The following is a 26,671-nucleotide window of genomic DNA, read 5'->3' on the forward strand; positions in this document are numbered from 1 at the left end:
CAAAGGATACCTTTGCTGTATATTGGAAGATGTCAGCAATAATTTTCATGGATGGTTCTGGAGGAAAAATATAAGTATTTCTGACCATAAATTCCTTTAGTATATCATTTTGGATTGTACCAGTAAGTTTCTCTTTAGGTACGCCTTGCTCTTCTCCAGTTACTATAAAAGTTGCAAGAACTGGAATAACTGCTCCATTCATGGTCATGGAAACTGACATTTTTTCTAAAGGAATTCCATCAAAAAGAATTTTGGTGTCTTCCACAGTGTCAATAGCAACTCCAGCCATTCCAACATCACCACGAACTCGAGGGTTGTCTGAATCATAGCCACGATGTGTTGCAAGATCAAAGGCAACTGATAATCCTTGTTGACCAGCTAAATATATAAAGAAAAATAAGGTAGGATTAAACAGTCCGGCATCAAAGTAAACTGATTTTAACACTACTAAAAGTCCTGACTCATCTCATCACAGTCTACTTTGATAATAAACAACCTTTATGCTCAAAACAAACTTACATAAAGAGACTTTAGTTCCTAAGAGTCTGTTGTTTCCCATGTACTAAAAAACACACAAAGTGAATTCCAGACTTCACTATAATAAAGAATAGAAGGAATAAAACAGATTGATCTCATGTCCATCTGAGGATTTTTTTATCTTAACAATTTGTGATAGAAATATTTTTAAGATTCATGGGAAGATATGGCTGTTTATATACAGTTAACATTATTTAGTACTTGTATGTTCATTTATTTTTGCTCTTTTCTTGGCCGTTGAAACTTAATGGGAAATAGAATTATAAAAACCACTCAAAAAACTAAAATCTGTACCACATTATTTGTTTATTCCTTTCTTTGGTCATCTCATAAACCATTTTCCCCTCCCATTCCTATCCTGACAGTTTTAATTAAAAGCTTTTCAAAGGCAAAGCCAATGTCTCAGAATTTTCTTCATATAACTTCACCTAATTCCTTTTATACAACGTGCATTTAGGTATTGTTTTCTTTCAAGAATTGAGCACTTTATTCCGGGTTATCTATTTTTTTGACCATGTAAATTGAAAAACATTTTTTCTTTGAGAGTATAGCCTTGACCTCTAGATTATAAAGTGATTATTAGCTCTATAGAGATTAACTAGCCTCCCTTCAAAAAGCCAAGATGAGGAAGTGTTATGTTTGACCATAAATACTATGTCTCAAATTAAAATCTCACCCTTGATATTGTCCTTATAGAACTTGTTGCTCTCTTCCACAGTACTGAAACCAGCATACTGGCGGATGGTCCAGGGCCTGAAAGTGTACATGGTGGGATACGGTCCGCGTGTGAACGGCTTCATGCCTGGAAGTTCTTCAGGGAAGTCCTTGGTATCCCGGCTGGAATATAAGGGCTTTATGGAGATCCCCTCTGGGGTGTGCCATATTAGTTCTTCTGGGTTTTTGCCTTTCAACTGCTTTTTAGCCAGGGCAGCCCATTCTGGATGAAGGGGCTGTTGCTGATGCAGAAGTCGTTGCCAGATAAGCCTGGAGCCTGATGACACTTTCAGCTGCCTCAGGTGATTAGGTGAAAGCAAAAAAAGCCGAGTCTTAGCCCTCAACATGATGGAACATGGAACACGCCAAACAAGAACAAGAACTGACCTAGAAAAAGAAGCACAGTGCATATGTATTTGCAAGACTGGCAAAACAGGAGCTTACTGGTGAGAAAGAAAAAGAGAAAAAAGAGTATATGAGTATGATTTCATCTCTTCTCCTTTTCTGTTCCCTACACGTAATATTTTATAACTTTGGTCCCTCGTGTCCACAACTACTATCATTGTTCTAGTCTAGTCCTCTTCCTCAAGAGCCTCTCAGGTGGTTGTGTTGACCAGTCTTAGGCCCCTCTCATCCATTCTGCACACTGACACCAATGCAGAGATGATCATGTCACACTTCTCTGAACATTTTCCAAAGATTTTCCATCATGTAGAGGATGCAGCATAGCCTCCTAATTAATTTTTCACTCAGAAGGTTTTTATTTAACATCTATATTATGACAGACATTATACTGGATGCTGGAGAAAAAAGGGGTGAATAAAACAGACATTTAAGCCCCCTATGCCCTGATCCCTGCTTATCTTTCAGAATTACCTCTGCCTTTGACCCACTCCAGTACTCTTGCCTAGAAAATTCCATGGATGGAGGAGCCTGGTGGGCTACAGTCCATGGGGTCACAAAGAGTCAGACACAACTGAGTGACTTCACTTCACTTCTTTGACCTCTACACATTTTGTTTTCTAGAATTTCTGGATTACCTACAGTGCCCTGCATGTGTCAAAGTTCCGTGACTTGCCCCTGCTCTTCCATTGACCTAGAATGCACTACTTTGGCTAAGGCATAACCTCTGGTATGCAGGGCTTTCTATGTGACAGGTACTGTTTAAGGACTTTATGTAGAGCAGCAATTTTAATCCTCAAAACACCACCAAGAAATAGGAATTTATACTAATATTATCCCCATTTTACAGATGAGGAAACTCAGGCACAGAAGAGCTAGTATTTAATCCTGGAAAGCAAAGTATTTAACTAATACATTCACAGCCTGTCCCTGAAACTACAAGCTGGATTAAATGGCCTCTTCAGTATTCCATACCACAGAGCTCTGTTTCCCTCTTTATAAATCTACCATCTCCCACACTTCAATAGATTAGAACACTGCTTTTTATGTTCATATAAGATATATTTCTATGTTTTGTTTCATACAAAATATATGTATATAAAATTTCATATATATATATATATATATATATATTCTCTTCTATTCCATAAACTGATCTAATATCAGAGCTATATATTCCTGATAATTACCCAGAGTCTTATACTACATAACTAAGTCCAATTTCATCATTTTACAGACGTAGAAATTAAAGTCCAAAGAAATACAGAAATAAAGTAGCTTATCAAAATTCCATACAGAAAAGCAGTACTGAAATTTCTGAATTATTTAATGCTTATCAGAGTCATACAGTCTCAACATGTAGAGCCTAATATTTAAAAGGATTTTGAGTGGAAATTTTTATTAATATATTCATGATTCCCTACAATACATAAAACAAGTAAAGTGAGTTCAAAATTCTATTTTCCATACCATTTTTCATCTATCAATTTAGTGAATTTTAAACAAAAATAAGAATACCCAACAATCCAATTGGTGGGAGTATTAACTGAGATAAACTATGTAAAAAAGCAAATTGGTAACATGCACAATCTTTGAATGATCATGCCATTCCACTGAGGATCATTACTCCTGGGAAAATTATTAGACAAAATACACATTCCCTAGTGGTTTTACTTATAGTTAGGAAAACTAAGAAACATTATCAATGAAGAAATAAATAAATTCAGTATTTAAAAATTATAGAATTTTATGTAGCTGTAAAAATACGTTTAGGAATTGGGCAAAACTAATCTGATGTCAGAAGAGTGGTTATGTGTGGTGACTAGTTAAGACAGGAAGAAAGAAAGGAGCTCTAGGGTGATGGTCTTGATCTGAATTCCTATTACATAGATGTGTTCAGTTTGTGGAAATTCATCAAATTTTACAAATATGATACGTGCATTTACCTATAAGTATATTATACATAACATACTATACATAAGTTAAAATTTAAAATGTTATGCACAGTGTCTTTAAAAAGGAGATAGGCTCAAGAAGCATTAAAAGATGTGTCCTAGGTAAAAATTGCAAATACAACAAAAACAATTCCTATTTTTTTAAACTAGTATGCCTTTTATTCTATTAAACTCATGGGATCCTAGACCTCCATCTTCTTCTGAGCCATAAACTACAGGTACTAGCTTAAAAGGCCGATGAGAAGAAATAATTTATAACTGAACTACTAGGGTAGTAATGTTATAAAAAGTAATCTAATAAAATGGATAAAAAACAAGCTCCTACTGTATAGCATGTGGGACTATATTCAATATTCTGTGATAAACCATAATGAAAAGAACATGAAAAAATGTACATGTATGTATAACTGAGAGGCTTCACTGTACAGCAGTAATTAACACTCAGGGTAACTCTAGTGGTAAAAAATCTGCCTGCCAATGCGGGAGACACAGAAATGTGGGTTTGATCCCTGGAGAAGGAAATGGAACCCACTCGAGTATTCTTGTCTGGGAAATCCCATGGACAGAGGAGCCTAGTGGGCAACAGTCCATGGCATCCCAAATAGTAGGATATGACTGAGCACACATGCAGAGTACACAGTAATTAACATAACATTGTAATTCAACTATACTTCAATAAAAAATACATTTTTAAAAAAGTAATCTGACAACTGCCTGAGAGTACGTTGCAGAAGATAATATCACAATCATTTCATGCCAAGTGCAGGTTCAGTTCAGTCGCTTAGTCGTGTCCAACTCTTTGCGACCCCATGGACTACAGCACTCCAGGACTCCCTGTCCATCACCAACTCCCAGAGTTTACTCAAACTCATGTCCATTGAGTCAGTGATGCCATCCAATCTCATCCTCTGTCGTCTCCTTCTCCTCTGGCCTTCAATCTTTCCCAGCATCAGGGTCTCTTCAAATGAGTCAGTTCTTCGCGACAGGTGGCCAAAGTATTGAAATTTCAGATTCAGCATCAGTCCTTCCAATGAATATTCAGGACTGATTTCCCTTAGGATGGACTGGTTGGATCTCCTTGTTGTCCAAGGGACTCTCAAGAGTCTTCTCCAACACCACAGTTCAAAAGCATCAATTCTTCGATGCTCAGCTTTCTTTATAGTCCAACTCTCACATCCATACGTGACTACTGGAAAAACCATTGCTTTGACTAGACAGACCTTTGTTGGCAAAGTAATGTCTTGCTTTTTAAAAGCTGTCTAGGTTGGTCATAACTTTTCTTCCAAGGAGTAAGCGTCTCTAAATTTCATGGCTGAAGTCACCATCTGCAGTGATTTTGGAGCCCAAAAAAATAGTCTGTCACTGTTTCCACTGTTGCCCCATCTATTTGTCATGAAGTGATGGGACTGAATGCCATGATCTTAGTTTTCTGAATGTTGAGCTTTAAGCCAACTTTTTCACTCTCCTCTTCCACTTTCATCAAGAGGCTCTTTAGTTCTTCTTCACTTTCTGCCTTAAGGGTGATATCATCTGCATATCTGTGGTTATTGATATTTCTCCCAGCAATCTTGATTCCAGCTTGTACTTCTTCCAGCCCAGTGTTTCTCATGATGTATTCTGCATATAAGTTAAATAAGCAGGGTGACAATATACAGCATCGACATACTCCTTTCCTGATTTGGAACCAGTCTGTTGTCCTATGTCCAGTTCTAACTGTTACTTCCTGACCTGCATATAGATTACTCAGGAGGCAGGTCAGGTGGTCTGGTATTCCCATCTCTTGAAGAATTGTCCGCCGTTTGTTGTGATCCACACAGTTAAAGGCTTTGGCATAGTCAATAAAGCAGAGGCAGATGTTTTTCTGGAACTCTCTTGCTTTTTCGATGATCCAGTGGATGTTGGCAATTTGATACCTGGCTCCTCTGCCTTTTCTCAATCCAGCTTGAATATATGGAAGTTCACAGTTCACATACTAAAGCCTGGCTTGGAGAATTTTGAGCATTACTTTGCATGCATGTGAGATGAGTGCAATTGTGCAGTATTTTGAGCATTCTTTGGCATTGCCTTTCTTTGGGATTGGAATGAAAACTGACCTTTTCCAGTCCTGTGGCCACTGCTGAGTTTTCCAAATTTGCTGGCATATTGAGTGCAGCACTTTCACAGCATCATCTTTCAGGATTGGAATAGCTCAACTGGAATTCCATCACCTCCACTAGCTTTGTTCGTAGTGATGCTTTCTAAGGCCCACTTGACTTCACATTCCTGGATGTCTGGCTCTAAGTGAGTGATCACACCATTGTGGTTATCTGGGTCAAGAAGATCTGTTTTGTGTAGTTCTGTGTATTCTTGCCACCTCTTCTTAATATCTTCTGTTTCTGTTAGGTCCCTACCATTTCTGTCCTTTATTGTGCCCACCTTTGCATGAAATGTTTCTTTGGTATCTCTAATTTTCTTGAAGAGATCTCTAGTCTTTCCCATTCTGTTGTTTTCCTCTATTTCTTTGCATTGATCACTTGAGGAAGGCTTTCTTATCTCTCCTTGCTATTCTTTGGAACTCTGCATTCAAATGAGTATATCTTTCCTTTTCTCCTTTGCCTTTAGCTTCTCTTCTTTTCATAGCTGTTTGTAAGCCCTCCTCAGACAACCATTTTGCATTTTTGCATTTCTTTTTTGGGGAGATGGTCTTGATCACTGTCTCCTGCACAATGTCACAAACCTCCGAACCTCCGGCCATAGTCCTTCAGGCAACTCTTTGTCTATCAGATCTAATCCCTTGAATCTATTTGTCACTTCCACTGTAAGGGATTTGATTTAGGTCATACCTGAATGGTCTAATGGTTTTCCCTACTTTCTTCAATTTAACTCTGAATTTGGCAATAAGGAGTTCATGATTTGAGCTACAGTCAGCTCCCGGTCTTGTTTTTGCTGACTGTATAGAGCTTCTCCATCTTTGGCTGCAAAGAATATAATCAACCTAATTTCAGTGTTGACCATCTGGTGATGTCCATGTGTAGAGTCATCCCTTATATTGTTGGAAGAGGGTGTTTGCTATGACCAGTGCGTTCTCTTGGCAAAACTCTGTTAGCCTTTGCCCTGCTTCATTCTGTACTCCAGGGCCAAATTTGCCCGTTACTCCAGGTATTTCTTGACTTCCTACTTTTGCATTCCAGTTCCCTATAATGAAAAGGACATCTTTTTGGGGTGTTAGTTCTAGAAGGTCTTATAGGTCTTCATAGAACCGTTCAGCTTCACCTTCTTCAGCTTATTGGTTGGAGCATAGACTTGGATCACTGTGATACTGAATGGTTTGCCTTGGAAACAAATAACAGATCATTCTGTCGTTTTTGAGATTGCATCCAAGTACTGAATTTCAGACTGTTTTGTTGACGATGATGGCTACTCCATTTCTTCTAAGGGATTCTTGCCCACAGTAGTAGATACAGTGGTCATCTGAGTTAAATTCACCCATTCCAGTCCATTTTAGTTCACTGATTCCTAAAATGTTGATGTTCACTCTTGCCATCTCCTTTTTGACCACTTCCAATTTACAACCAGTCCATCCTAAAGGAAATCAGTCCTGGGTGTTCATTGGAAGGACTAATGCTAAAGCTGAAACTCCAATACTTTGGCCACCTCATGCGAAGAGTTGACTCATTGGAAAAGACCTTGATGCTAGGAAAGATTGAAGGCGGAAGGAGAAGGGGACAACGGAGGATGAGATGGCTGGATGGCATCACCGACTTGATGGACACGAGTTTGAGTAAACTCCGGGAGTTGGTGATGGACAGGGAGGCCTGGCATGCTGCAATTCATGGGGTCACAAGGAGTCGGACACGACTGAGTGGCTGAACTGAACAGAGATGAATTTACCTTGATTCATGGACCTAACATTCCAGGTTTCTATGCAATATTGCTCTTTACACTGTTGCAGGTAGAGCTTTACAAAATGCAGGTAGGGCTTTCCTAAACCTGGATAAATGATAGGAAACAGCCCTATGTAGGTGAGTTCCTGAAAATCGCATGGCAAATTGGTAAAGACTGGAAATAGACATCATTTTTAGATAAGAACACAACTTTGGCTGATGGAAACAGGATTTCTGAAATTTTCTCAAAAGATCCATCAACAGACACTTTAAGCAACCAAAGAAATAATATGCAAAGCAAATATAATAAGTTACAAGTGATTAAAATGTGTGAAAGAGCAACAGTGAAGCAACATTTGCCCTAATGATGAAGCAACATCTGCCACACCCTCAAAAAAATACGGGTAAAACACCTACATACAGTTCTGAATCAAATCCCTTTCAAATTTGTTTACACGGGATTCTACTTTAACAGCTAGCCGCCTCCAATGTTCGGCCAACTTAGGTGAGAGAGGACAACACAGAGCATGCAAATTAAATTTAGTATCAGCATAAATAAGTCTTTAAACATAAAATACTGGGAGAAAAATCAACAAGTGATTTAAAATTTAACACACACAAATATATTACTCAGAGTTTGGTGCGTATAAAAGATTGCTCTCTTTCCAGATGAAAACGAGAACAAGTTAGCAATTTACACTTTCGTGTACGTTTAGATCTGTCTTTCCACTTCTCCCCATCACCTACATCTGTACACTGAAAGAAACTTCCAATTCCGCCACCTCTCACAAAAAAAAAAAAACCCTCACAACCACCGCGGCCTCGAAGGAGGCAGCTGTGGAGAGAGCATATCCCTCTAGAACCCTATAATCGCTCTCTGCCCAGAGGAACTCCGGGGTTCCTGGGTAACCAGGGAAGACGGCAATATGGCCTCTGGGACATTAAAAGCACCTTCTTTTCTGCAGTACCTCCGAACTTTCACGGACCTCACTGAAAGAGAGAGGACAGTGGAGCATCTAAACCTAAGAAGAGGGTAGAGCAGCGTGGGATCCCTTCTCAGCAGTAAAGAAGGAGGAAGTTGGGAGTTGGGAAGAGAGAAAGGACAACTTTCTCCGGGGACAACTAAGGGTGGGGAGGAGCCTGAAAAATGGAGGGATCTGAAAGGCAGACGTGCCTCAAGGTGCACGGTCTTACTCACGGGTCGGCCTGTCTCAGACCGAAGCCTTGGAAGAAGACGGCTGGACCTAGGCACCCCGAGCTCTGCAAATCAAAAGTCCCCAAAGCAGGGCCCAGGACCAAGCAAGTGCAAAGGCCAACGGGATGGGATGGGATGGGATGGGGGCGTCGGCCGACCGCCCTCTTTCCAACCAATCCCGTCACGCTCTCGTGGGCGCGCTCCTGATGACGTTGGGGGCGTGGACAGATGCCCGCCACTCCCCCCAGGCGTTTCCGGTTTCTATGTGCTCACTTCCGGGCTTCCGCAGCTTTGGATGGTTTGGGCGCGAAATGCTCTGAGCACAGCTCCTGAAAGGATTCAAGGATCAGTTTTTGGTGAGTAGTCAAAGCGCTTCGCTCGCCGGTGGCTCCAGTTTGGGAGATAAGTTTTGCGGCCAACAACTTGGCGGGTTGTGTTTGAGGAGTTTCAGGTGTTTCAAAAGGAGAGGGGGAGATCCGAACAGGTTTGCCTTTCGCAGCCAGGGATAAACAAAGTACTGTTTGATTCGCAAACAGGGAGTGAAGCCACGCATGTTTCCACCCTCCCTTCCCCGAATCATCCTCATCTTCGTCCTGCTTCCTTACTCTTGCCCGCAGTCAGTCGTGGAGCGAAGTGCAGCGTTAGTGATGAGTGCCTTTGCGCCTTAAGGAAACTGCGGTTGGCAGCGTCGCTACCCCGAGGCATCAGTTGCAAAAAGTAAACACTGCGTATTTTCAAGTTTTGGCAGATGTCGTGTTCACCTATTGTACCTTAGAGAATTAGGTTGGTGGTTTCCACGAGTTTCAGCAAGCTGACAAAGAAAAACAAGACAACCTAGAATGCTTCCCTGTTTCCTACAGGGTAAAGAATACATTCTTTACTGCAGTACGTAGTCTGGCCGCAAACTACAGTTCGAGTCTTTCTTCTGCCCGTTGCCTCTGCACATGTCAAAGCCTCTCTGAATTTTCCCTGAACAGACTGACTTCTTTTGACCTGCCAATGGGCCTTTTTTCCTCTCAGCTACTTTACTTCCCTTTCTTCTGGCTAAATATTTCAAAGTGTAATTCATATACTATTTTTTTTCTCTGAGTACCGTATATCCCCCCATGCACACACCAGTTTGAGATATGCACTCGTCTAACATTTGTTGCACTGTGTATAATTGACTATACACGGAAACTGTTTTCATATCTATCTCTGCCTACTACCACTTGTGGTTGTTATTAGGTCACTAAGTCGTGACCATCCAATTCTTTGATGCCCCGTGGACTGCAGCACACCAGGCTCCCCTGTCCTTCACTGTCTCCTGGAGTTTGCTCAAATTTGTGTCTGTTGAGTCAGTGATGCTATCCAGCCGTCTCATCCTCTGCCTCCCCCTTCTTCTTTTGCCTTCAGTCTTGCCCAGCATCAGGGTCTTTTCCAGTGAATCAGCTCTTGACATCAGTTGGCCAAAGTACTGGAGCTTTAGCTTCAGCATCAGTCCTTCCAATGAATATTAGGGTTGATTTTCTTTAGCATTGACTGGTTTGACCTCCTTGCAGTTCAAGGGACTCTCAAAAGTCTTCTCCAACACCGCAGTTCAAAAGCATCAATTCTAAAGAGCTCGACCTTTTTTATGGTCCAACTCTCACATCCATATGTGACTACCAGAAAAACCATAGCTTGACTGAACGGACCTTTGTCAGCAAAGTGATGTCTCTGCTTTTTAATAGGCTGTTTATCATAGCTTTTCTTCCAAGGAGCAAGCATCTTTTAATGTCGTGGCTGGAGACATCATCCTCAGTGATTTTGAAGCCCAAAAAAATAAAATCTGTCACTGCTTCCATTTTTTTCCCTCTGTTTGCCATAAAGTGATGGGACTGGAAGCCATGATCTTAGTTTTTTGTATGTTGAGTTTCAAACCAGCTTTTTCACTCTCCTCTTTTATCCTCATCAGGAACCTCTTTAGTTTCTTTGCTATATGGCTTATTGCTTCAAGTATGTATCAATGAAAATAGAGCTTTCCAGATGGTCTGTGGTAAATGACCAATTTTTTTGTTATTGTTGCTTTAATTTTTAATCCGTCACCACAACTGCTACTTTTGTAAAATACAATAAAAAAAAATTACTAGTCAAATCCATGAAACATACAAGGAAGAACCCCAGTGTAAGCCATAAATTTGGGGTGATATGTATCATTGTTGGTTCATGGATTGTAGTAAATGCACCGCTCTGGTAAGGGATTTGATAGTAGGGAAGGTGGGGTGGATATATTCAAATTTTATATTCAAATTCTGCTTAGTTTCTCTAAAACTTATCTTAAAAAGTCTCTCTTTAAATGAATTACCAGAAAAATTAAACTTTAAAAAAATAAAGCCAGTTATTTTTTGACCAGACCGAACATTCTTAAAATTGTTGTCAAGTTGCTATAAAAGTTTCTAAATGAACATTTTTAATTTCTGTACTTAAAAGGACTGTAGCACTGAATTACATGTTACTGAATAAAGAATATCAAGAAAAATGATTAACAAAACCAAACTATAAATAAGTGCCAAATGAGAGAGACCATAAGAGCCTACAGACTTTTAGAGAGCAATGAGGGAAAGTGGTTAGGAAGGTTTTCAGAAGCAGATGGCCCACAGTCTGAGAGGAGGGTGGGCACAGACACGAGAGTGGAGCTCAGGTAGAACTAGTGCATTATTCACAGTGTGTTCAGAAAATCAAGTCTAGCTGGAGAGGGAGATTCATTTGAGGAGTCGTGGGAGAGAAGTATGGAAAGCTTGGCAAGGCTAGGTTGTTGAGGACTGCAAATGTCATGGTAAAGAGTTTGGGTATTATGAGGTGGGTATTATTTAAGGGTTTTTATTTTTTAATTTAAAAAGAAATCACTTATTTTCTTACTGAATTTAGAATTGGAAACAGCTAGTAGGGTTGATTTTTTACTTTTCCATGCAGTCAGCTGCAGCCTGTTAGCTCAGGTACATGCACGAGGCTGGCAAGTTGATGCTAGCTATTGGTTGGAAATTTAGCTGGGGCTTTTGGCTAGGTCCTCAGTTCCTCTCTCTGTTGACCTTCCTCATAGGATGTTAGCTGGGTTTCAAGAGCAAATATTCCAAGCAAGGGGTAGTGGCAGCTACTAATCTGTTCATGTTTGGCCGGGAAACTGGTACAGAATCATTTCCACCATATTCTACCACTTAAACTACTGCAGGGTCTATGAGATTTAAGACAAGGAGACATAGACTACACCTCTCAATAACAGGAGTGAGAAGGAATTTGTACCATTTTTAGTCTCCTGAATGGAATGGAATGAGGAGTAAATCTTTGCCCTCAATGGTTCCTTCACCTGGATGCTTTTCTCTAGTGAACAGCCTGAACTCCTGTACATGGCAGCCCTTCCAGGAGAGGTCCTGGAGCAAATATGGATTGGTTTCCAAGTAGGGGAAGTAAAGGGCATGAGTGTTCAGTTAAGAGAATTAGACATTTCAAGAATGAAGCAGAGGAGACTGGTATAGTATAAGGTACCACATTGTTCAAGAGCAGAGTAAAGTGTATTTTAGCTTCCACTGTGTTTTGTGAATGTGAGAGTTGGACCATAAAGAAGGCTGAGCACTGAAGTGTTGATGCTTTTGAACTGTGGTGTTGTAGAAGACTCTTGAGAGTCCCTTGGACTGCAGGGAGATCAAACCAGTCAATCCTAAAGGAAATCAATCCTGAATATTCATTGGAGAGACTGATGCTGAGTCTGAAGCTCTGATACTTTGATCACTTGATGCAAAGAGCTGACTCATTGTATAAGACCTGATACTGGGAAAGATTGAAGGTAGAAGGAGAAGGGCACAGCAGAGGACTAGACGCTTGGATGGCATTACCAACTCAATGGACATGAGTTTCAGCAAGCTCCGGGAGATGGTGAAGGACAGGGAAGCCTGGCGTTCTGCAGTCCATGGGGTCGCAAAGAGTCAGACACGACTGAGCAACTGAAGAACTGTATTTTGTAACTGATTTGATATGTAGTCCCTAAGTATAGTTCATGATCTTTCAGTTGATTCTTTCCCACCATTTTGAGGGTGGGGGGAAAGCTTGAACTTTTCCTTTTAAAATTTGAGGGAATAGATTTATTCAGAGTACCTTCTTTGTCTGTCTCTAAATCTGCATATATAACTGTGTTAATGTAATTAACTTTGAATTTTTAGAAAAGAAATTGTGACTGATTTATTTATATATCTAATTGTGTGTGTGTGTGTAATGTACATACCGCACATATTTGGGGGGGGATGTGTGTGCATGTCCACATACTGTACCTAACTCTAAACTGTCTACTCCTTATGGTCTAATGCAGAAATGAGTATTTTATTCTTCTGTTTCTTTTAGCAGAGATGAGTTTGGTGTGAAGAATCTTTGTTATAATTCTTGCAACCTAGCAAGAATTATAGCCTAAATCCTTAAGAGGGAATTTACCACATGAATTTCTACAGTGTAGACTCATGGTATAATCCTACAAGTTACCTCCTCCCATCTTTGGCATAAATCTGTCTGTGTGTGTGCTGAGTCACGTAGAATGATGAATCCGTTAAGCCTAAAGTAAGACCTAAATGTTACTCTGAGTTGACATAATCTGTGACCAGAAAAAAACAATTCAGCACTTTATATTTCCCTTTTCTTGGATTTCAGCATGGAGATAACATTATTGTATGGGGGAGTATAAAGAAATGTGAAAGTGGTTTTATATGACTTTTTAAGGCCATACAAATGGCAGAAATTTTTTAATGAAATTGAATTAGACATCTTTAATGAGAACCAGCATTATTTATTTTAAAATATGTTTAAATGCTTTAAAAACACACGATACTATCCCAAAACTTTCATTCTGATTTTTTAAAGGCAAACTTGGAACATTTATAGGTAGTCCTTTTAACAAAATATTTGTAATAAAACAAGTCTTAAGCATTTTTCTGTGTCCTTTTCATCTTTACAGATTTGAAAAACTGTTACATTTGTTCTGTTTAAATCAAGATGTCTAGCAAAGCAAATAATTCCAAGAAAAAGTCTCAACAGTTAAAAAGAAATCCAAAAAGAAAAACTGATGATGAAGAAGCAGAATTACCAGGGAAAAAGGTAATCATTCAGGACTTATTCAAAGAGTTTATCATTCAGGACTCTGGTAAAAATATCATCTGTTCTGTATAAAGGAGAATGTGAAGACTAAAGGTCAGCTTTACTACAAATTATAGTAATTTATATTCCATATATATGGTTATGTGGGAGCTGCTGCAACATGATTTATAAAAACTTGCAGATAAAGATTTTTTACTTCTTTTCTAAAATATTAATCAGAAAATTCTTTGGGGAAGATGCTATGGGACATCGCTAAGGTGTTCAAATGGGAATACTGGTAATAAAGTGTAATAAAGTGAATATGGCATTCATATATTAAAAGACAAGAGAATCTGTCAGTAGGTGGAAGAGATTTTTATTAACATAGAGAAAAATTAGTCGGAGAGGAATTAGCTTCTTCCTGCCATAATTTTGTCCCTCTCTTATAAAAGAAATAATCAGCATTTTTTTCTCTGTATTAGGTAATGCCTATATTTTTCTGTTTTGCAGGAAACGTATTTAACACTATTTCCCAGGCAAAATAAGTAATGATTTCTTTAAAACATTCTTTAGCACCATATGAAATTCTGTTATACATTATCACCATTGTTCAGAAGTTGCTTTAGTATATCCTCCACTTGTGATAAATGCACACCTTTTGCTGTAGAAATAGCAATATACTTTTTTTCATCTTTCCAGAAGGTGTATGAATTCCCTCCAACATGCATGACAAATCTATTGCAAAAGCAGTATCTTTTTATCTAGTGCTTAATTGTGCGTGCATGTTTGTGTGTTTTTCTCTCTAGGTTAGAAACACAGTGAAAAAAAATAAAAATCATCCAAAACATCTCTCTTCTGAAGGTATTTCTTTTCTATGTTTTGTTTCACCATATCTTTCTCAAGCTATACCTATTTATGAAAAAGTTCTCAGCATCTTGCTTATGAATTCTGCATAAGCGAAACATAGTAATAAATGGTAGCATTCTCATTTTTGCAAGAATACGTAGTGCTGTTTAGTCACATACCTAGGTCAGCTAAAATTTTACTTACCACCACTAGCAAAATACTGTGTGGGTTTCTAAATTGAAAGGAACTAGAGAAATTCAAAGTATACAACAGTCTGACTTACTCTGATTTGTGATATAGAGACACACCTACTGATTTCTCTTTGAGACAAATACCCTGTTCTGCTACCACTGTTTAGATTAGATTGGAGCTAAGTTTGTCTAGGGTAAATTAGTTTGGAGTGAACATCTTTACTTAAATATCACTTCATCATGGAAGAATTTTCTACCTCCTCACCCAGGAACAGGTTAGGTCCTCTGGTTTTGTACTTACATAATGAACAGTGTTTTTTCTTTTGTAATGCTTTGCATACCTGTAACTGTAATTATTTAATCTCCCTTCTCTCCAAAGTGAATTTTCATGTAAGCCAATAGTGTATCTCTTTTGTTTATTTATTACAAGCAGAACAATGTCAGTAACCTACCAGACACTCAGTATCTGTTCTTGGTTTGGTTAATTTCCTTTGTTCCAGTTGCCATCCAACATATGACAAAAAGCGTTTTCCTAGTCTTCTCAATAAGTCCTTTGCTGCTACTGCTGCTAAGTCACTTTAGTCGTGTCTGACTCTGTGCGACCCATAGACAGCAGCCCACCAGGCTTCCCCGTCCCTGGGATTCTCCAGGCAAGAACACTGGAGTGGGTTGCCATTTCCTTCTCCAATGCATGAAAGGGAAAAGTGAAAGTGAAGTCGCTCAGTTGTGTCCGACTCTGCGACCCCATGGACTGCCGCCTACCAGGCTCCTCCATCCATGGGATTCTCCAGGCAAGAGTACTGGAGTGGGGTGCCATTGCCTTCTCCGAATAAGTCCTTTAATTCAGGTCATTTCTGAGAACCAGACTTTTATGCTGAATCCTAATAATTGCAGCTTGGTTCTTCATTTAAAATTGTCTTGGCGTTTCTGTCTGCAGTATCAGCTAATAGTATTTAAGTTAACACAATAACAACATATTCAACACCTGGCATTTTATGACTATGCAGTAAAAAAAGAAATTAAACAGCTAATACAGCTTTATAGTATTGTGGTTCTCACAATTCCATTGGCTCTTTTTAGATAAACTTGTCCTTGAATAACTTTATAAATAAAAATATACACATTTCTAGATTAACCACAGTCTCTTCTTTGACCAGTGACAAGACAAACAAAGCATACTACTCTAAAACAGGTAAAGATAGCATCCAACAAGAGACAAACCTGGCAGCCTCTTTCGAAGAGTAGCAGAGAGCATTTGCAAACTATGATGGAATCTGTAGTAATGTGAGTATGAAATATTTTCCATTTCACTGTTTTCATTTCTACTTATGTTTCCTACAAACAGTATCCTTTTAAATATTGTTGTCTACTTTATGGTGATATGGTGTTTTTCTCTTTCACGAGAAGGTTTTTTTAATGTCTTTTGATGGCCTTAGCCTTCAGTTAAAAAAAGCCTTTATTAATGTCAGAAACTTGGAATTTTATCGCTGAAATAAAAATGAAATCTACATGGCCTAATCTGCTGTCTGTAAACTTAAAACTTTTTTCTGTCAAGAGGGATACTTCAGGAAGAAGTTTGCTCAAATTGAACTTTATATGGAAGCAGTGCTAGCAGGAATACAGAGATAAGACTCGGGCATCAAGGCACTGAAATCCATGAGAAGAGGCATATAAATTAGTTACAATGATATAATGTGATAAAAAGAACTTAGATTATTCAATTCAGTTCAGTTGCTCAGTCGTGTATGACTCTTTGCAACCCCATGAACTGTAGCACACCAGGCCTCCCTGTCCATCACCAGCTCCCAGAGTTCACCCAAACCCATGTCCATCGAGTTGGTGATGCCATCCAGCCATCTCATTTTCTGTCATCCCCTTCTCCTCCTGCCCTCAATCCTTCCCAGCATCACGGTTTTTTCAAATGAGTCAGCTCTTCATATCAGGTGGGCAAAGTATTGGAGTTTCAGCTTCAACATCAGCCCTTCCAATGAACACCCAGGACTGATCTCCTTTAGGATGGACTAGTTGGATCTCCTTGCAATCCAAGGGACTCTCAAGAGTCTTCTCCAACACCACAGTTCAAAAGCATCGATTCTTCGGCGCTTAGCTTTCTTTATAGTCCAATTCTCACATCCATACACGATCACTGGAAAAACCGTAGCCTTGACTAGATGGACCTTTGTAGGCAAAGCAATGTCTCTACTTTTCAATATGCTATCTAGGTTGGTCATAACTTTCCTTCCAAGGAGTAAGCATCCTTTAATTTCATGGCTGCAGTCACCATCTGCAGTGATTTTGAAGCCCAGAAAAATAAAGTCAGCCACTTTTTCCACTGTCTCCCAACTATTTGCCATGAAGTGATGGGACTGGATGCCATGATCTAGTTTTCTGAATGTTGAGCTTTGAGCCAACTTTTTCACTCTCCTCTTTCATTTTCCTCAAGAGGCTCTTTAGTTCTTTTTCACTTTTTGCCATAAGGGTGGTATTATCTGCATATCTTAGGTTATTGATATTTCTCCTGGCAATCTTAATTATAGCTTGTGCTTCCTCCAGCCCAGTGTTTCTGATGATTTACTCTACATATAAGTTAAATAAGCAGGGTGACAATATACAGCCTTGATGTACTCCTTTTCCTATTTGGAACCAGTCTGTTGTTCCATGTCCAGTTGTAACTGTTGCTTCCTGACCTGCATACAGATTTCTCAAGAGGCAGATCAGGTGGTCTGGTATTCCCATCTCTTTCAGAAGTTTCCACAGTTTATTGTGATCCACACAGTCAAAGGCTTTGGCATAGTCAATAAAGCAGAAATAGATGTTTTTCTGGAACTCTCTTGCTTTTTCCATGATCCAGGGGATGTTGGCAATTTGATCTCTGGTTCCTTGGCCTTGTCTAAAAACAGCTTGAACATCTGAAGTTCACGGTTCACATATTGCTGAAGCCTAGCTTGGAGAATTTGAAGCATTACTTTAATAGCATGTGAGATGAGTGCAAGTGTGAGGTAGTTTGAGCATTCTTTGGCATTGCCTTTCTTTGGGATTGGAATGAAAACTGACCTTTTCCAGTCCTGTGGCCACTGCTGAGTTTTCCAAATTTGCTGGCATATTGAGTGCAGCACTTTCACAGCATCATCTTTCAGGATTTGAAATAGCTCAACTGGAATTCCATCACCTCCACTAGCTTTGTTTGTAATGATGCTTCCTAAGGCCCACTTGACTTCTCATTCCAGGATGTCTGGCTCTGGGTGAGTGATCACACCATCGTGATTATCTTGGTTGTGAAGATCTTTTTTGTATAGTTCTTCTGTGTATTCTTGATACTTCTTCTTAATATCTTCTGCTTCTGTTAGGTCCATACCATTTCTGTCTTTATCGAGCCCATCTTTGCATGAAATGTTCCCTTGGTATCTCTAATTTTGTTGAAGAGATCTCTAGTCTTTCCCATTCTATTATTTTCCTCTATTTCTTTGCTTTGATCACTTGAGGAAAGCTTTCTTATTTCTCCTTGCTATTCTTTGGAACTCTGCATTCAAATGGGTATATCTTTCCTTTTCTCCTTTGCTTTTCACTTCCCTTCTTTTCACAGCTATTCGTAGGCCTCCTGAGACAGCCATTTTGCTTTTTTGCATTTCTTTTTCTTGGGGATGGTCTTGATCACTGTCTCCTGTACAATGTCACAAACCTCTGTCCATAGTTCATCAGGCACTCTATCAGATCTAGTCCCTTAAATCTATTTCTCACTTCTACTATATAATCATAAGAGATTTGATTTAGACCATACCTGAATGGTCTAGTGGTTTTCCCTACTTTCTTCAATTTAACTCTGAATTTGGCAATGATCCAAGCCACGGTCAGCTCCCGGTCTTGTTTTTGCTGACTATATAGAGCTTCTCCATCTTTGGCTACAAAGAATGTAATCAATCTGATTTCGGTGTTGCCCATCTGGTAATGTCTATGTGTAGTGTCTTCTCTTGTGTTGTTGGAAGAGGGTGTTTGTTACGACCAGTGCATTCTCCTGGCAAAACTCTATTAGCCTTTGCCCTGCTTCATTCTGTACTCCCAGGCCAGATATGCCTATTACTCCAGGTGTATCTTGACTTCCTACTTTTGCATTCCAGTCCCCTATAATGAAAAGGACGTTTTTTGGGGATGTTAGGTCTAGAAGGTCTTGTAGGTCTTCATAGAACCGTTCAGCTTCAGCTTCTTCAGCGTTACCGGTCGGGGCATAGACTTGGATTACCATGATATTGAATGGTTTGCTTGGAAACGAAGAGATCATTTTGTCATTTTTGAGATTGCATCCAAGTACTACATTTTGGACTCTTTTGTTGACTATGATGGCTACTCCATTTCTTCTAAGGGATTCCTGCTCACGGTAGTAGATATAATGGTCATGAGTTAAATTCACCCGTTCCAGTCCATCTTAGTTCACTTAGATTATTCCTCTGCTTTAAATGCCCTTGACATAAAATAAAGTGATTGCTTCTGCCTGGTTAGTAAGAAGGGGCACTTGAAAGAAATTAGAAAAAGTAAACAGATTATATTAGTAATTTTCAAACTAATATTTATTCAATCCCAATATTTATTCAATCCCTATTTTTTCTTTTCTAGATCAATTCTGAGTAACAGTATTAGAGAAAATAAACAAATTCAATATCATCTGAATTTCCTAAAGAAAAGGTAATATAGTCACACAATTAAAAAAACAGTTGAAACATAATTGGTTAAAATCCAGTCTGTTCTTGTGTTACCAAAACAGATATTTATGGAATATAAAAGTTTTTTATTTGGGGTTTTCATTCTTTTGTTGTTGTCATTTTAAGAAGATGAATGGTTTGGGAATATGTATTCTACCCTAAGCTGCTGCTGCATGGAATTCTGGAGTGGGTTGCCATTTCCTTCTCCAGAGATCTTCCCAACCTAGCATCTTCCAAGTTAGTGTTTACCACAGGAACTCTTTATTTTGTAATTAGTCTCGTCTCTGCTTCTGTCTGCATGTTGTCTTCATTCTTTTAGACAAGTTGTCCTCAGTAGATTAGAACTGTATATATAGATATCTTCCTGTTTAGAAAGAGGCAAAAGAAAGCTCTTAGCCTCTTAGCTTCAGTTAGAATATTCTGGGTGATGGATTCTGATTGGCTTGGGTGATTTGCTTCTCGTACTGATTTTGTGACAAGAGCTGTTATGATTGATATAGATTGAATCATATATGCTTTTCCTTGTCATGAAACAATAGAGTTGCTAGTCAATAAAAATTAGCCACTACACTTTCTAAAGGAACATATTTTGGGGAATTCTGACTTATAGATATACAATGTTGTAAATGGTGCTTAGATGTTGTTGACATAGTATTATGATAGGTATATTGTAACATGATAAACACTGGTTATATTTTTAGTTTAATAAGATTTTGTAGAATAACCTACAAATTTAGAACATTTGGAATGGTGAATGACCTTTATGCAAAACAGGTTTGATAAAGTTTTAGAAAAAAACTGTTTATAAAGGGAATCTTTATTTTACTTAAACCAAACATTCAGACAGGTTTTGTTCTTATGGGCTAATGATGATTTGGGGAATAGCTGAAGTTTATCCTGACAGTTTAGTGAAAAGTATGATTGATAGAGTTTAAACAACCTACTTTTTTCTTTATAAAAATTAATATTTTGAGTAAGATACCTGGAAGACAAATCTTGGGTTCCACTATTCTTCTAATTGCCTGCAAATCTCAAGTAGTAGGATTTTTTTTAGGATCCAGATACACTGTTACTAGACAGAAGGAACCAAATTTAGATTTTGCTTCTTGATTTCTTCCTCATGGAACTCAAGAATCAAACCTGGGAAAGCTGTATTGCAGTCTGCTGGAAGTGAGGTTAGTCATAAGATTTGAAGGGGATTTTTTTTTAGTTAGGAAAAAATCACTAGAGTAACTAATACAGGCATTCTCTTTTATTGGTCACATTCTGTGAAACAACTGAGATTTAAAGTTCAGAGTCATAGTTAAGACTAACAGAATAATGTTTCATCTCTTACCAGAAATTCACATTAAATGATAGACTTATGTACTGTAATAGTCCAGGAAACATATTCAGAAGATACAAGGAAATTTTTAGTATATTTTAAACTGTGTATAAATAATCAATTGTTAAATGTGTAAAATAGAAACTTTTCCTTTTATAAAGCAACCTAGGTACCCCATGATTTGTGGTAAATGTTAATCAATCAAAAGACTTAATGAGGATTTGTCAGGGCTTTTGGTAGGGTGGGGGGGGCTTACTGCTAAGATTAGCTGCTGTTAATAAAAGAATATTTCAGCCTTTAGAAATATGAGGGAAAGAAAAAGGGGACTACAGTATTTTAAATCAGAAACAATACTAATGGTACTCAAAAATAAGCAGTTATGTTTTTATTCTGTCCCAAAGATTGCTGCAACTGTGTGAAACCCTGAAAGTCCCTCCCAAAAAGCCGCAAGATTTATCTCGTGTGTCAAGTCTACTGAAAATGGAAAGGGCACAGCACAGAGCTAATGAGGAAGGTCTGGCATCATTGCAGGTATGAAGTTTGAAAAGGGAATTCATTATTAGGGGAAAGGGGAAGAGATTTAATTTAAAGTTTTAAAAATTATGTAATTCTTCTAGTAACTAGTACTACATCTTGGACAAGGTTTTTTATTAACTTTTTTTTTTTTAATCAAAGCAAAACCTTTCAATTTTGGTCCTCTAAAGTTAAGACTATGTCTAATATATTTGTAATTAAGTAGCAGCCTTATTTTTTTTATCAGACTTTAAATATAGTGAACTGTCTTACTTTTGATTAGCAAGTTATAGGAATTCATCACTAAATGCTATAGAATTTCAAAACATGAGTTTTTCTGTCCTTCAGTGCTATTTATTGACAAGAAGAACACAATCATCATCATTATTTTTGTAATCATTATAGATAACATGTAAGAAGAGCCTTCTATGTTCTTCTAGTCACTGTTCTAAGCACTTTACAGTTATAGCCATTAATGACTTAAAGAGGCTTGCACTATATTTCATGTTTTATAAATGTGAAAAAGAGAAATATTGGCACTTTTAGCTGAACCTTAGACAAACTGCTCACAGCTGTGATGCAGTCCTATTAGTCCAACTTTAGGGCATGTGATTTTTTATCTTTATCCTGTGGAAGGTAGTGAGAGATAATATTTGCTGTTAGGATAAACAACAGGCTTTTAATTAGTGGATACTTTAGCAATTAAGAAAAGCAATCTTAAGGGGCTTATTAAATAATTATTAAAACTAAAACAGATTGGACCATATATCCCTTTGCTGTTTTGAAGTAGATTGTAGATCTGGTCTTTGTCAGCAGTTCAACTTTGTAAAGTAATAAGTCTGTTAATCTGTTACAAGGTGGTGGTAGTTTAAACAGGGGTTGCATCCCCAATGAGTCAGCATTCACAAATAGGTCATTCCAGCTTTTCCATGTGATTGAGAATAAAAATGGAAGGGTTTATTTTTAAGCAGCAGATCTACTTGTAGATCTATAAATTACAGATTTATAAATTTGTAATTTATATACTGTAAATATATTGTAAACTTAATATATTTTGTAAATTTATATATATTGTAAATTTACGTTGTTGTTGTTCAGTCGCCAAGTCATGTCTGACTCTTAGAGACCTCAGGGACTGTAGCATGCCAGGCTTCCCTGTCCCTCACCATCTCCCGGAATTTGCCCGGTGATACCATCAACCATCTCATTCCTCTCCTTCTACCTTCAGTCTTTCCCAGCACCACAGTCTTTTCCAGTGAGTCAGCTGTTTGCGTCAGGCAGCCAAATACTGGAGCTTCAGTTTCAGCATCAGTCCTTCCAAAGAGTATTCAGGGTTTATTTCGTTTGATCTCCTTGCTTTCCAAGGGACTCTCAAGAGTCTTCTCCAACACCACAGTTCAAAAGCTCTGCCTTCTTTATTGCCCACTTTCACATCCATACATGACTACTGTAAATTTATAGAGTGGTATTTTTTAGTGGTTTTCTCACTTTCTTCATAGTGTGAGATTATATTTAACTTTCATTACAGTGTTACTTTGCAAGAGTATATTTCAGTACTGTCACTAGCTCCCCCACTTAATGAACAGTTGGGCAGCATAATATGGCTTTTTTTTTTTAATTTCAGCTTTGTTTGAGATATAAGTAGCAAAATGGTAAGATATCTAAAGTATACATCATGGTGATTTAATATATATATACATTGTGAAAGGATTTCCCCCGTCTTATTAATTAATGCATCTGTCACCTCACTGTTTTTTTTTTTTTTTGTAAGGACATTTAAGTTCTACTTTCAATTATATAATACAGATTTCAGTTATATAATACATTGTTCTCCATGTTTTGTATCAGATCCTGTGACCTTGTTTGGCCTAGTAAATTGAGCTCACAGACCTCGGGTTTTGGGTACTCAGAAATCAGCACCTTTCTGAAGGGTCAGATGATAAACATCTTGCTCTTTATAAGTCACATTGGTTTTCATTGCACGATCTTTTTTGTTTTTTTTAACATCCTTTAGAAATGTAAAAATCATTCATAGCTCTTGAACCAATCAAAAACAGCCCATGAGCAGTTGCAGACCTCTGCAGGTACCCTTTCTAATGGTTTCTAGAAGCCATAATATATTTGTTAAGGAAGATTACTATAATTGACAGTAACAACTCTGCTTTCAGTATTTGGAAAATGATGTTAAATGTAAATACCAACCATATTGCTCATCAGGATTTCAGAGTTACTACTTCATTACTTTCGTGTGGCTTCTGTGTGGCTTCTTGTTCCCTGATCCGCAGAGGCTGCGCTGTGCTTTGCTGTTGCTAGGACTAGATTTGAAAGCAATGCAGTATTTAATACCATTTAGAAACCCAGAAGCTGGCTAACTCTATATGTGGCCTGCAGTCAGTACACCCCTGGTATTCCCGTATTTATTTCATTCACTTATTTTCTCTTTTGCTTTCCTCAGTACGTTTTATGTTCTTTCTATGTGAGAAACTGCCACTCATTTTCTGTTATTATCTTTGCCCTAATGTTCAGCACTTCTTCTTTTGGCAAATGAAAATAGCACTCGGATGTTCCTAAATTAGAGTTTCTCTGCTATTACATACTGCTTAAGGAATGCTGCTATACCTGCTGCTGTGAATCCTTGGGTTCTGCTAAATTCACATAGGTCTTCCAGGATCTCTGATACCAGCAGCTTTAGTAAGTTTTTGAGGAAAGGTTCATGTACATCTTTGTTCCATTGGTAAATCAATCTCTAGGGAGACTTTTTTGAAAGAAAAATGAAAATTACCAGTTTCTTCCAAAAGTGTTTCAATATGTAAGATGTTTTTAAAAATGTTTGGGTTTCACTTAATAGTATATTTAATTTAAAAGATTAGCTTTCTCTTTCTGATGCAGGAAGAAACAGATAAAATGGTAGCGACCATAGAATCAATGACTGGGGATATTCACAGCCTAAAGAACAAAGTTCATGTTCTGACAAGTGAGGTAGAAGAAGAAGAAAAGAAGATAAAACAGGTAATTGTTCCAAAAAAAAAAAAAAAAGTTACTACTAGAATATGGATATAATTTTTCATTATTAGATTTTACCCAGACAGCTTTTGAGTGTAATAAGAGAAATCAACTTTTTGAAACAGTCTAGCTTTACAAAATAATCTATAGCTTTATTTTTCTACTTTAGATGTTTCAAATAGATAATGGGGTACTCTCTCTTCCTGAACTTTCTCAAAAGAGTCTCAGAGCACCCATCCTTCAGGTAAGTACTTACAGTTTACCATATTAATTGCATCACCAGTTATAAATTTCATATATGTAAAAACATTATATGCTACTTCTTTTAAACAAATGAAATCTATGATATACACTGTAAGGGAAAATTATGTTTCTCATATGATGGTATAGTTTGAACATCTCATGCTTGTTAGTTGCTGTATAACATCCCATTATATAGATGTGCCATAATATAATTTGTGGAGATTTTGGAAATAAATAATTTTTCTAGTACAGGTAATGCTATGTACACCTTTGTATATGCATTATTACACGTTTGTATAGTCATGGCTGTAGGGTAGATTTCTGGAAGTAAATTCTGACAGTTGCTTTGTTTATGCTTCTAATAATTGCATGTAACCTTTCCTAAAATAGTATACTATGTCCTATTTGTAGTAGGCCGCACACTGATAACTTATCTTTTTTCAAAGGACCCCAATAGATACTGTAGTGTCACTGTTTACCCTGGTAGAAAGTCTGTATGTTTTCTCAAAAAGTAACAAAAATTTTCCTATCTAAAATCTACGTAGGGTGAGAGGAATGGGAATAGGCAGAGAGGAAACAGAATAATATAGATTTAAAAGAAGAATGGCAATTAGTTGATGATTGCAGTTGAGTGATTATATAAGATTATTATTATATCATTCTCTCTAAATAACATATCAATACATATAACATTTTTCATAGTGAAAGGTTAAAAACTAATTACATGGGTAAAGTCAAAAGGTACACACTTCCAGTTACTTATAAATAAGTAATGGGGAGGTAATGTATAAGCTGGTGACTAGAGTTAATACTGTATTGTATATTTGGAAGTTGCTAAGAAAGTAGATCTGAAAGTTCTCATCACAAGGAAAAAAAAATTTGTAACATGTTTGGTGATAGATGTTAACTAGACTTAACTGTGGTGATCATTTTGCAGTGTATACAAATATCAAATCATTATGTTGTATGCCTGAAGCTAATATAATGTTCATGTCAGTTACATATCAATAAAAAAATAAAATTTAAAAAATGAATTATTCTATCATGCCCACAGAGAGAAATTCTGGCGCTAATTCCAAATCAGAACAGTCTTCTGAAGGACTTGGAAGTTCTCCATAATTCATCCCAGATGAAGCACATGTTCACCTTCATTGAAGAAGTCTATAAAAGACTGGATGCCTCTTAAAGAGCTGTTTTTGTTTTTGTTTTTTTGTAGATTGTCCCATATTAATTTAATGTTTATGAACTTGTAAAAATATTAATCTATGTGATATTGCAGAGGCTGAGGCTTCTTCAGATACGCACTTTAAAATTAACCTCTATAGATCTACCGTTAGCATCTAATGTAGGCCTTAAAGACTGTTTTTATTAGTTCACCAGTCTAGGAACTCACATTTATGTTACTGTATCTCCAGTTATGTGCCCATAACCATAAAGTGAGAATAGCCACAATCTGATGGTTTATAATGGTTGGATAGAGCTTGTTTATTGTTTTATGCAAAGCAAGTATGATACTATGATATAATATATATAAATTGTTTATAGTGCCTAGCACATAAAAACATAAGCATTTGCTATCCTTATTGTTCTTTAACTGATGACTTGCATTTTCTGTCTGGTCATGTGGAACTCGCAACATCCCCAAATGCCTTTGCTCTTTTACACAACACTCTAGAATTTTTGTGGCATCATTATCACTTGCCAGGTGTGTTTAACTTTAAAGGCAGCATGAAAGTTTTGTTTCTTTGTTTAGGTTAGTGAATAGATGCTGAAAACTTATTTTCTACTCTCATCAGAGCATACCTTTACTTCACAAAATTGTTAAAAAGAAACCCAAGCTCATTTACTCCCTTAAAATAAATGCCAAAACAAACAACAGCAAAAAAAAATCCCTTCTTTCTAAACCTTTCCTCATGATAATAAGCATATACATGTGAAGAAATTATCACTTAAATACATTAAAAATCATTTTTAACCAATCACAAGATATCGTCTGGGTTGCTTTTAAGTATTTGTAGAATAAAATAACTCATTTAATTACCTTTCTGTCTAACCTAGGATGTTTAGTCAGTTAATTTAGAAGGTGCAATAATCACTCCAGGCTGAGACGACCAG

General features: G+C 37.5%; 2 protein-coding genes across 9 annotated transcripts in view; one reads left to right on the plus strand and one right to left on the minus strand.

Annotated features, from left to right (window-relative positions):
- The window catches only part of MMUT (methylmalonyl-CoA mutase), a 41,239-nt gene extending 32,461 nt beyond the window's left edge, over positions 1-8,778 (minus strand). For 2 of the 6 annotated variants that reach the window (XR_015152752.1, XM_086370733.1), the window contains exons 1-3: positions 8,670-8,778; positions 1,214-1,638; positions 11-378 (exon numbers count right to left, since the gene is read on the minus strand). Coding sequence is in view for 3 of the 6 variants with exons in the window: in XM_086370733.1 (XP_086226859.1) it covers positions 11-378; positions 1,214-1,598 (753 nt within the window). In the remaining 3 variants the exon portion in view is untranslated. Of the gene's footprint in view, positions 1-10; positions 379-1,213; positions 1,639-8,645 lie in introns of all 6 variants that reach the window. The other 4 variants (XR_015152754.1, XM_086370735.1, XR_015152753.1 and 1 more) reach the window with 2 other exon arrangements.
- A 104-nt stretch (positions 8,779-8,882) lies between these two features.
- On the plus strand, positions 8,883-26,535 carry CENPQ (centromere protein Q). 3 transcript variants are annotated; one of them, XM_086370736.1, is made up of 9 exons: positions 8,890-9,022; positions 13,624-13,763; positions 14,549-14,603; positions 15,937-16,063; positions 19,388-19,456; positions 21,199-21,328; positions 24,200-24,319; positions 24,483-24,557; positions 25,611-26,535. In XM_086370736.1, exons 2-9 carry the CDS (start codon positions 13,662-13,664, stop codon positions 25,740-25,742), a joined length of 810 nt encoding a protein of 269 aa, XP_086226862.1. In that variant the 5' UTR covers positions 8,890-9,022; positions 13,624-13,661; the 3' UTR covers positions 25,743-26,535. The 3 variants fall into 3 exon arrangements, with proteins under 3 accessions (XP_086226864.1, XP_086226862.1, XP_086226863.1); XM_086370737.1 differs by lacking the exon at positions 8,890-9,022 and adding an exon at positions 11,467-11,486; XM_086370738.1 differs by lacking the exon at positions 14,549-14,603 and having other exon boundaries at positions 8,883-9,022.
- Positions 26,536-26,671: the final 136 nt, after the last annotated feature.

This window comes from Bos grunniens, chromosome 23 (assembly GCF_055505025.1).
Source record: "Bos grunniens cultivar Pamir isolate PY7600 chromosome 23, Bosgru_T2T1.0, whole genome shotgun sequence".
In the NCBI taxonomy this organism is placed as follows: Eukaryota; Metazoa; Chordata; class Mammalia; order Artiodactyla; family Bovidae; genus Bos; species Bos grunniens.

Excerpts from the sequence above, each read along its gene's own strand:
- CENPQ (XM_086370736.1), top strand. The coding sequence starts at position 13,662 with ATGTCTAGCAAAGCAAATAATTCCAAGAAAAAGTCTCAACAGTTAAAA. Across the intron at positions 13,764-14,548 it reads CAGAATTACCAGGGAAAAAG|GTTAGAAACACAGTGAAAAA; the intron begins GTAATCATTCAG and ends TTTTCTCTCTAG. Across the intron at positions 14,604-15,936 it reads AAAACATCTCTCTTCTGAAG|TGACAAGACAAACAAAGCAT; the intron begins GTATTTCTTTTC and ends TTCTTTGACCAG.